The sequence below is a fragment of the Pseudonaja textilis genome, chromosome 2 (assembly GCF_049901715.1).
Source record: "Pseudonaja textilis isolate UNSWEBS1 chromosome 2, rPseTex1.2, whole genome shotgun sequence".
Lineage (NCBI taxonomy): Eukaryota > Metazoa > Chordata > Lepidosauria > Squamata > Elapidae > Pseudonaja > Pseudonaja textilis.
In genome coordinates this window covers 98,878,862-98,890,828 of record NC_141991.1, presented here as the reverse complement: position 1 = coordinate 98,890,828, position 11,967 = coordinate 98,878,862, and the positions used below count along the sequence as shown (strand labels likewise).

General features: G+C 37.2%; 1 protein-coding gene across 4 annotated transcripts in view; it reads left to right on the top strand.

The window, feature by feature from the left end:
- Positions 1-11,967, top strand: part of AKAP8L (A-kinase anchoring protein 8 like) — a 31,495-nt gene that overhangs the window by 1,586 nt on the left and 17,942 nt on the right. For 3 of the 4 annotated variants that reach the window (XM_087924698.1, XM_026696223.2, XM_087924699.1), the window contains 5 exons: positions 4,877-4,909; positions 7,031-7,271; positions 10,075-10,531; positions 11,246-11,363; positions 11,538-11,581. In XM_087924698.1, the coding sequence (XP_087780824.1) occupies positions 4,877-4,909; positions 7,031-7,271; positions 10,075-10,531; positions 11,246-11,363; positions 11,538-11,581 (893 nt within the window). The remainder of the gene's footprint in view (positions 1-4,876; positions 4,910-7,030; positions 7,272-10,074; positions 10,532-11,245; positions 11,364-11,537; positions 11,582-11,967) is intronic. The other variant, XM_026696225.2, reaches the window with a different exon arrangement.

The following is an 11,967-nucleotide window of genomic DNA, read 5'->3' as shown; positions in this document are numbered from 1 at the left end:
CTTCCATGAGCTGCAACTCAATCATATGTATAGGATGGCTATGAGATGAAATGGGATTTTATTTTTTTATGTTAAATATGAGGTATTGAAGTAAAACAGTTGTGATATAGGGTGGTTAGGCAGATAAAATTTCATGAGGCACACACTACCATACAAATACTTTGACAGGTAGAAATCATTACATGCTAAAAACTCTCTTCCTTCAGACATTTAGAAGTTTTATGTTATCAGCTAAATTACATTTCTTCATAATATCATTTTAGCCATAATCCATCCATTGCAGGATGAAGGCCTGTTCTGCATGTTTCTAACCTGTATGGTCCTGAGATTTCCTTTGCCAATTGGGCACACAATACTTGCTGATGTCATCAATCCATCTTGTTTTGGGTCTCTTTTGTCGACGTTTTTTATCAAGTGGGATCCATTCTATGACTGCAGTTGTTCTTGCTATGTGACCAGCCCATTTCCAGTTCAATTCTTCTACGGTAGTTAAATACTCAATACTCCTGTGCAGCCTCCCTGGCTCACATTATACCTCTCCCATGCACCCTTCCCAATCCACGTGGCATCTCCTGTTCACCCTTCATTTCCTCTCTTACTTGCATTAATTCTTCCCTGCAGCCCCATGCACCCCTCACTCTCATCTCGACCTTGCAGCAGCCATTTATCTGTCCTCTGGTCTGGGAAATTCAGCTTCCTGCCAGCTTCCCAGTTGACTTTCCTTGTGGGAAGCTTGCAGGGAGCATTGAAAACGATGATCATTTGGCCACAGCCGACCATAGCAGCACAGTAGTACTGAAGTGGCTACAACTTTACCACATTTTAACCCAGTGGAAGTTATTGCTCCTAAATTTTGCATGCCTTCTGTAAGAATAGAATAGAATAGAATTCTTTATTGGCCAAGTGTGGTTGGACACATGAAGAATTTGTCCTGGTGCAAATACTGTCAGTATACATAAAAGAAAAGATACATTCGTTAAGAAGCAAGAATCATAAAGTACAACACTTAATGATAGTCATAGCAATCAAATCAAACTAGGAAACAGTCAATATAAATTGTAAGGATACAAGCAACAAAGTTACAGTCGTACAGTCACAAGTGGGGGAGATAGGTGATAAGGAGTGATGAGAAGTTTAATAGTAATAGTAGTGCAGACTTTGTAATGGTTGAACAGTGTTAAGGGAATTATTTGTTTAACAGAGTGATGGTTTTCGGGGGGGGGGAAACTTCTTGTGTCTAGTTGTTCTGGTGTGCAGTGCTCTATAGCATCATTTTGAGGGAAGGACTTGGAACAGTTTATGTCTGGGATGTGAGGGGTCTGTAAATATTTTCACAGCCCTCTTTTTGACTCGTGCAGTATACAGGTCCTCGATTGAAGGCAGTAGTTGGTAGTAATTGTTTTTTCTGCAGTCCTAATTATCCTCTGAAGTCTGTATCTGTCCTGTTGGGTTGTAGAACCAAACCAGGTTACCAAGTTAGCCCATTAGAAGTTCTTTGATTCCAAACTTTTGCATTATGACGCACCATTTAACCCAGTTGAAGGCTAAAAATAAACAGGCATAATACTTTCAGTAGATAGATCTTTAATAAGAATGCAAATTTTGCACAAAAAAGTTTGTTGCAGTCTTGGGTAGTCAGATCAATGTAGCATAATGAAGAGCCAGGGTCAGATAATGCATTTTCATTCTCCCTCATATCACACATTGATTTTTTTTCTTTGACTGCCTGGATAGCAGTATAAGATTCAATTTATAATATAAGCATCCCCAACCCTTGGGCAACAGATCACTACTAGTCTCTGGCTGTTAAGAACTGGGCCACACAGCTGGAGGTGAAGCAGTGGATGAGCAAGCAGGCAAAAGCAAACCATCCCCACCCCCGATCTGTGGAAAAATTGTCGTCCACTAAACTGGATCCTGGTGCCAAAAAGGTTGGGCACTACTGCTATAATACAATGAGCATATGGAGCTATTCTGGTAATGCACTTTAGTTAACTACAAAAATAATTTTCAGACTATCAGTTCTATTTTTTCCTTCTAGGACAGCACTTGAGAAATAAATATTTACGTAATATACAACTTATTACAGGTAGCCCTTGACTTATGATGTGTTCGTTTAATGATGGTTCAAAGTTATGACAGTTTTAGAAACAATGACTTAAAATCATTGTACCATCCCCTGTAGTCACAGGATCACAATTGGAGCGTTTGGCAACCAACTCGCATTTGCAAACAGTTGCTGTGTCTTACTATCATGTAATTGCAATTTACAACCTTTTCTGCTGATTTCTGGCAAAAAATGCCCGTTGGAGAAGCTGGATTCATAGTCCCAGTTGTGGATATAAGTTGAGGATTACCTGTACCTACAATTAGATTTTTTTTCTCATTTAAAATGATACTGTTCTTCTCAACTTCTATAGGATAGATTTGTTAGGAGTATTTAGAAATTGTATTTAGGTATTTTCTTAAAGAACCAACAACTGATAATATGTGGTCATGAAGAAAGGTAGGATGGTATAATAAGATTTAAATATTCTCATATGGGCAATCATTTAGTGACCTGCTTTTGTAAGTCTCAGTAATGGTGGTACTCCCATGAAAAGAATTGTCTTGCTGCTTCTTTATTGTTAAGAAACTATTACTAGGAAGTAATAAATGTATATAATTGGTGCAGAAATTATACTTTTCTATTTTGAATTTTTTGTCAGTATTCTGTGAAATGGATACTGTGACTGTAGATTAATACTATGGTTGTTTGATAAGGTTTCCATATATAACTATCAATATTCAGATAAGGACAGATCTAAGGGATTATATATATTTATGTTGTTTCCAGTAATCTCTTTAAGAATGCTATTCTATTCTGCCTATACTTTCAGCATATCTATCTATCTACCTATCTATCTACCTATCTACCTACCTACGTATTAAACATAATTCCATAGTCTTCTAATCTGAGAATATATATTAATGTATTTCCTCAAATTTTCAGCACTAGATCACACCATTGTACACTGCTAAAAAAAAATAAAGGGAATACAAAAATAAGACATCCTAGATCTGAATGAATGAAATATTCTTATTAAATACTTTGTTCATTACATAGTTGAATGTGCTGGCAGTGCAATCACACAAAAATTATCAATGGAAATCAAATTTAGCAACCCATGGAGGCCTGGATTTGGAGTTACACACAAAATTAAAGTGGAAAAAACACTACAGGCTGATCCAACTTTGATGTAATGTCCTTAAAACAAGTCAAAATGAGGCTCAGTTGTGTGTGTGGCCTCTACGTGCCTGTATGACCTCCCTACAATGCCTGGGCAGGCTCCTGATGAGATGGCGGATGGTCTCCTGAGGGATCTCCTCCCACACCTGGACTAAAGCATCCCCCAACTCCTGGACAGTCTGTGGTGCCGCGTGGCATTGGTGGATGGAGCGAGACATAATGTCCCAGATGTGCTCAATTGGATTCAGGTCTGGGGAATGGGCGGGCCAGTCCATAGCATCAATGCCTTCATCTTGCAGGAACTGCTGACACACTCCAGCCACATGAGGTCGTGCATTGTCTTGCATTAGGAGGAACCCAGGGCCAACCGCACCAGCATATGGTCTCACAAGGGGTCTGAGGATCTCATCTCAGTACTTAATGGCAGTCAGGCTACCTCTGGCGAGCACATGGAGGTCTGTGCGGCCCCCTAAAGAAATGCCACCCCACACCATTACTGATCCACTGCCAAACCGGTCATGCTGGAGGATGTTGAAGGCAGCAGAACATTCTCCATGGCGTCCCCAGACCCTGTCACGTCTGTCACATGTGCTCAGTGTGAACCTGCTTTCATCTGTGAAGAGCACAGGGCACCAGTGGCTAATTTGCCAATCTTGGTGTTCTCTGGCAAATGCCAAATGTCCTGCACAGTGTTGGGCTGTAAGCACAACCCCCACCTGTGGACTTCAGGCCCTCATACCACCCTCATGGAGTCTGTTTTTGACTGTTTGAGCAGCCACATGCACATTTATGGCCCGCTGGAGGTCATTTTGAAGGGCTCTGGCAGTGCTCCTTCTGTCCCTCCTTGCACAAAGGTGGAGGTAGCGGTCCTGATGCTGGGTTGTTGCCCTCCTACGGCCTCCTCCACGTCTCCTGATGTACTGGCCTGTCTCCTGGTAGCGCCTCCATGCTCTGGATGGACATCATGTGACACTACGCTGACAGACACAGAAAACCTTCTTGCTGCAGCTCGCATTGATGTACCATCCTGGATGAGCTGCACTACCTGAGCCACTTGTGTGGGTTGTAGACTCCGTCGCATGCTACCACTAGAGTGAAAGCACCACCAGCATTCAAAAGTGACCAAACCATCAGCCAGAAAGCATAGGAACTGAGAAGTGGTCTGTGGTCACCACCTGCAGAACCACTCCTTTATTGGAGATGTCTTGCTAACTGCCTATGCTTTCCACCTGTTGTCTATTCCATTTGCACAACAGCCTGTGAAATTGATTGTCAATCAATGTTTCTACCTAGGTGGACAGTTTGATTTCACAGAAGTGTGATTGATTTGGAGTTCCATTGTGTTAAGTGTTCCTTTATTTTTTTGAGCAGTGTATTTCTACAGTAAATTCTAGAAAAAGAGGTATACAGTGCTGCTTCACCAGCTGAACATAAGCCTTAGGCTGTTCAATTCCAGATCTCACTATACTGCAGAATATGAAAAATACACAAATTTAAGATTTTAGCAAAGGGAAATCCATAAATGAGATTAAAATTGTAGAGCAATGTGGCATAGAGTGTGGAGCACTATCAATTTACATATCAATTTACATATAAACACAAATCTGAATCATTTTGAGAAATACTCATTTGGAAATTTCTTTCTAGGTTATGGAAATTGGAATTCTGGAATAAATAGAGGTAAGTACAGTTTTAATGGAATGCTAGCATTTATTTTACAGATAACTCGATCACACTAATTTAACCAGAAAAAAATACCAAAATGTCACATTTTTTATTAATTCAATTATGATTTTTTATATTGTCTTTTCATTTATGATTAAATCCAAATTTATATAACTGCACCATTCCCTGTAAATCAGTAAAATTGATGCTTAGCTATAACTGATCTTTGACCTTCATAATGAATTTTGGTACACCCTATGAGCTATAGCAGCGGCCCCAACCTTTTGGGCACCAGGGACCGGTTCCGTGGAGAAAGGTTTTTCTGCAGACCTGAGGGGACATGGTTTTGTGTGCTGCCCGCATTTGTGGATGGGGCTTCACTTGTTTGCGCACCCAATTTCTGACATGCTGTCAGGGTTCCAGAAAAACCCAACTCCAATTAAAATTAAAAAATCTGAGAAGCTTCCACATTGACACATGCCATGGACCGGTGCTGGGACCCTAAGCTATGGTGGCAGATTTTATAATATTTATAGTTCCATCGGTAGTTACTAAATGCATCCTAAAAAGTATTTATTTTTAAAAGTGTTTGCAACATTTCACCTAATCTGGCTTCCCTGCCTAGCACTTTTCTAAATATATAATGTAGAACTTCATGCATCCATGGGAATTCAAATTTTTCATCAGTTATACCTTACAATTAACCTAATGAAACACAGGAGGGCTTCATTTCAAATAGATAAATTGAATATTTGTGTGCTAAAGATTTCAAATTATATCATCCTCTACATCAGTGGTTCTCAACCTGTGGTCCACGGACCCCCTGGGGATCCGTGATATCGTCACAGGATCCATAAAGGCTTGAAGAAATGTTATTATTTAAATCTTGAGTTAAGTCTTGGGGTCTGTTGCCATAGTCCATTGGCCACAAAAAGTATTTAAAGGGAGTCCATAGTGAACAAAAAGGTTGAGAACCACTGCTTTACATCTTTGAGAAACAATACTTTGGGAAAGTGGAGACTTTCATAATGTAGAAGGTATACAGATGATTAAGATGTCCAGTTTGTTTGAGGGTTATCAATACAATTTTAAATAAAATTCAGAACAAATGTAGAATATTCTTCGTTCAAATCACTGAAATATCTGAATCCCTAATTAGAATAACTATTTGCAATTCAGATACTGAACTGCATGCTTTTGTGGAATCTTCAGCTACATGATGTATCCATATAGATATATTTTAACTTATATATAAATATGTAAATATATATTCTGTCTTTATTCATGAAGTAGTCTTCTTTAATCGACATCCTAATAGTTAATGCTTTCACTTCATATGTTTTTATTATATATATATTGACCCTTATTTTTAATTCTTAATTTATATTTATATTTAATGCTTAATTTTATTGATTATATTGTGCACCATCCAGAGCCTCTCTCTAAGAGAGACGGGCTATTAAGAAATATGAAATATAAATAAATAATGTTCTTTGCTCACAAAACTGTATTAAGTTGAAATAGATATCCTTCATCTTTTCTTACATGATGTATATTCTTTTCCATGCCTTAGAAGAGTAACCCTGTACATTTGCCCAGTTATGCAATTTTGTTAATTCATACTTTTTTAAATGTGCAAGACCTGAGTACTTTTTACAGAATATCTCCTTCAGTGAAGAAAAGTACCATCAATATTCTAAACTATAGTTCTCTTGCAGTTTTCTATCTCCAAATATCAAGTAGTATCTTTATCTAGAGTAATAAATATTTTGTTGCGGGCAGCTTCCTAGAAAACCGAATAGACTGGAAATAATGATGTTATTTCTGCTTTTGTATTGTATGGCTTTGTCCTAAAATTGATCTACAGATGGGATTGTGGTATTATAGACGAAGACTTAGCAATACTTACTTTTAGGTATGATGGGAATGAATGTTTCTCAAGACATGTATCAAACGCTGCTGTCATCGAAATAAGATTTAATTTTATATGTTGAATTGGAAGTAGATACAAAATTTATTTTTCTAAGTGTAGCCACATGAAAGTGATATTCTTGGTGCTGCCAATCTTGTATTAGACAGGCCTAATAGCATTCTAAATATCTAAAAAGAAAACTCAATAACTCTTTTTTATTTCAGGTTACGAAGATTATAATTATGGATATGGATACGGTCAGGATAACTCTGGCAATTATGGGTATGGTATGGGCACTTCAAACTCTTGGGAAATGCCTAATTCAAATGCAGACATGAACTTTAACGCATCCACTGGCACCAGCGCTGATGATGTAATTTCAAATTTTAACCAGCGCTTAGATATGGTATCTCATCTAGACACTGAAACGATGCAAGGAGGACATTATGGCTCAGGTGGAGACAGGTGAGTGTAGAGACAAAGGTTCAGTAATAGTTATAGAACAGGGTAGTTACTGCTTCTGGAAGGCATGTTTATCTAATATTGTGCTGCTGCCTAAACATTGCTCCATACTACTACCGAAAACTTATGGGAAATACAGACTTAGCTAAGTTTGTACTTTTAATTGAACTTTACAGGTAAGGTGCTTAAATATGTCTTTGAATTATGAAAATATGGTAGCTGAATTGCAATAAAATGTTCTGAAATAAATGTGGGTGTGAGTACTTTGATCAATTTCTGAAAACAGTGACCTATCCAAAGACTGCAGTTTTACATCGCATTCAAATAGCAAATCCATTAGGCAGAGTTTCTCTGGATTTTGCGTCAGTTGAAATTAAAAATTCATAAAAAGAGAATGTCTCCTTAGTGTACAGTATGTGTCATTGTTAATGTAAATGTATACATTGTTAGTTTAAAGAAAATACATTTTGAATATTTACATTTTTGCTTTTGAAATTCCTGCATTTAGATATTATATGATTAAAATATATATTGTTTATACTAGAATTAGTAGTTGCCTAACTGCCTAACTTGATTTTGCTAACCTGTCACAGCATCCCTGGAACAAAAGAAAATCAATTTTTATATATTCTTTTATTTTAAAAAATAAGGTCCAAATTTCTGTGTGATCACCAGGGTGCCACTTGCCTTCAATCAGTATTTTCTTTCTGTTGATAGGCCCCTGTGGTCTATCCGAGACAGCTCCAGGTTGCACAAGTTCTTCATTCTTGAAATGGCTTCAGAGTATGCTCTTCCATGGCCTCTGCAGCCCCTGAAAACTGTTTGAAACCATGACCCATTCTCATGTGATTTTCAGAGGATCTGGTGGCCATGCAAGAGCATAACCCTCTCGCGCAATTTCCACAGGCACACGAGCACATCCCATTCTCATACAGGCTCCAAAAATCACATAAGAACAAGCCATACTTTTGAGAACGGTTGTCTTCACTCAAAATGTGTGGCTTTGACACATGTCATAGGTTTGCCATCACTGATATAGAAGGTTGGTCTAAATTGGATATATCTACTATTTATATCTGGAGCTACAAATATTTAAGTATCATTAAATCAAATGATTACTATATTCCAACTTTTTCTTAATTACATATTCCTTTGTTGAATAAGGGCTGAGTAGTTGAAATATAGTCACTGAAGTAGACATATCTTGTATTGTCTTCTCATTGTAATGACATACATTAACATATACAGCATTAGCTTCCCAAACTAGCTTTTGGTTTTGTAGAGCCATTTAATATAATTTTTATTTTTAAAATGCTACTGAAAAGTTGACTGTATTGTTCCACCCGACAGTTTTTCATTGCTATAAAAGTATATTCTGGAAATTAACAAAATTGTTTAGAATTTAATTGGTATGAAATATATTTTTGTGATACATTGTTACTTTTTCTGTTCATTGAAATGTTTCTTGCCTTCAGAAAAAGAGTTGTTGCAGATAACTGTGCCACATTCGAATAGTTATTTCTGTTTTTATGACTCATTCTTTACAGGCTGGAATGGTTTCTACACATAAAGCTTAGAAAGGTTTATAAGGATTCCTAAGCATTACATCAACAAAATAACTTTTCCAAGTTGAGAATGGCTAAAGTGGCAATTTTGTACAAACTTAAATCAGTGAGATTTCCTTCTCAGAATTTTCCAGATTTCAGTTATATCATACAGAGTGGGCATTTTTATTTGGCCTTAGTGGGCTAATGCTACATTGTGGTTAAATACTCAAATTTCTAAGAAAACACAGAAAATTGCAGCAGTGAGCCATACTATGCTATACATTGGTATGAGGATTATAAGATTGGTCAATGGTCCAATTCACTTTGCCTTGTTTTCTATTCTGAGTTAGCTTTTAAAGTCTCCTCCTCAGCCATTCTTTCCTTTCCATATCCTTGCTTTCAGATCCTCGATACCAACCATAATTTGTGTACTTGTGTCCAGTGCTGACTTATTTACACAGCATGACTTTTAGTTTTCCATAGCAGTCAAAACAACATGCTACAGAAATAAAAGTGGTTTAGCTTCAAATATTTAATTACATTTGGATAACTATACAAACACTTTATTACAATTTAATAAAAGTAGCTTGAATCTTTAGAACTTTATCATGAATATTATCATGAAATAGTGGTAACTCAAAGCTGTTTCAGGTTGAAAAAAGTATCCAAGTTAGATTGTCATTATAAGAAGCACAAAATATTATTTTCTTAGATGTTGTTTCTGGTGTTTTTCTACAATGAAGATATTACTGGCTAGGTATCATGTATGAAATATATTGTTTTATATAGCTAATGATTTCTGATTCTTTCAAAAATTACTTGATAGCATAGAGTAAATTGGTAGAAACTTATTTTGTAAAGTCATTCCCATGGGTTTCATTTGTTTAACGTAGTAAAATATATATAGAAATTGGTATGTGAATCAGGACTAGATATAATATAAAATTTAATTATATATAAAATATAATTATTTGCATAACTCTCCCAGGTGAAGGCATATTTGTAAATTTCATTAGATTACTTTTATGATGATTTGTTGAGATTAAACTTGATAATTATTCTTTTATTCAGCCCTTATATGTATGAAGCTGCAGTATTTATTTTCTACCGTAATGCACAATGAGTATGCTTCCTGATGAGTTCAGCTTTTAATGATTTTACTGAATATAGAATTCTGACTGTTTCTATTACAGATTCCTAAATACAGTGCTCTGTATACTATTGACCTAGATTCTCACCTTACTCTGCAACTCTTGTAGGTATGATACATATGAATCCTATGACTCAAGGTCTTCAATGAATGATCGTGATCCATACAGATCTGGCTATGAATACAGTGAGGCCAAACATGAATCCGACAATGCCTATGAAGGTCACTATGACAACTCCTATGGCAACCGCAGGGACCAGTACCACAACAGAGCACGTGACAACTTTGGCCACCGGGGTCAAAACTGGTCCAGAGATGGAAGAAATAACAGAGGCATGGCACCTTCATATGGGCGTATGGGTGGACAATGGAATGACCCACCAGTACCAATGGGAGGACGGGGCCATGGCCCCAATAGACCACCATCGCTTTTTTCCCACAAACTGTTCCCTGATTACAACATGTTCCAGGGCATGCGAGGTTTCTCTGGCAATATGCGTTTTGGAGGAGGCAGCATGAAACAACGAATGAGGAGAAATTGGAAAATGTGGGATGCAGATTTTAAAGTAAGTACCTATGCAATCTTCTCCATTTTTTTTAATGTTCTTCACCAATGCCCAGTGTCAAACTCCTCAAAGAGTGGGTGGCAAACGTGGCTAGAAATGGCTCTGTGCTACTTTGTGTTGTGTACAAGTTCTTTTCTGGATCTTGAGGCCCTGTGCTCATTCACTCATGCCCTGGTCAGCTTTCACCTGGATTATGGCAAGGCACTCTACATGGGCCTACTCTTGAAGGGTATTTGGAAGCTACAATTGTTTCAGAAAGCAGTGGCACAGACAGTTCTGAGGCCTCTAGGGTGGCACATGTAATAATACTGTTCTGCATGCAGCACTGCTTGCTTATCAATGCTAATTGGATAGTGAGGGGGGCATATAAATTTAATAAATAAATAGAATGCAAAGGTATCTGTTAAGTGATTTGTTTATTATTTTAATTATAGGAAACAGATTCCTTGTTTCAGATGTTTGCTTTTTTAAAAAAACCTATTCCTGGATACTCTCATTGCATCCCATATATGAACCAATAATCTTGGAGAAAAGTCCTTGGAGAAAAATTCTTTCAGCTTTGTATGAAATAGACCAAATTAAATCTGGGCATGTTTTTAGCTGTTTGAGGTAATTTGAGTATAAAAAAGTATGTCTCAATACATTTTTATTGATAATAAGAAAATAATTAGTTGTTACTTAAGGCTCAATATACTCCTATGTTTCTCTTCATAGAAGAAAAGAATAAAGAATGAGACAACTGGTAATAAACGTAAACAAGCTAACAGTTCTGATGAACCTGATAGCAAAGCAGCAAAAACAGATAACTCAGATAACTCAGACTCTGATAATGGTAAGAACTTACTTCTAAAGTCTATCTAGATTGAGAAGTAATCCTGTTTTATTTTCATTGCATACTTTGTGTGTGTGTTTGTGTGTGTGTGTGTGTACACACACCAGTATTTTTGATTAAATGTTTCAGCTATTTTGTATTATGCATGGTCACCTGATATGCTGCTCTTTTTAGAAGAAGGGCCTGAAGGAGAAGCTGCTGAGAAGGGTTCTAAAAATGTGAGTTTGAATTTAGTCTTACTACAAAGATTTATCATTCTCATTTGATATAATAGAGACAAGAGTTGGAAAGGATCCTTTGGCAAGCTAACCCAGCATAGCGATGAATGATGTATTGTTAGTTTTGTTGTACAAAGAACAAAGAGCAGTGGCTAGGGCAGTTTTGAAGGAATGCTTAAAGAGCAAAGCTCTCTCAAGGCACCTTAATCCCTGAGCTGGAAACATCTACTTTACAGTAGGGTGTACATGAAATGGGGTTTCGAAGGGAGCAGTTGTTCAATAGTATACTCTAGATGAGTTGTGGCTAAGCATTTTGGGCTCCTGTGCCAAAAATTATGAGTGTGCCAGCACTCCTGCACTCGCATGCCAGCACCCAGAATACAATG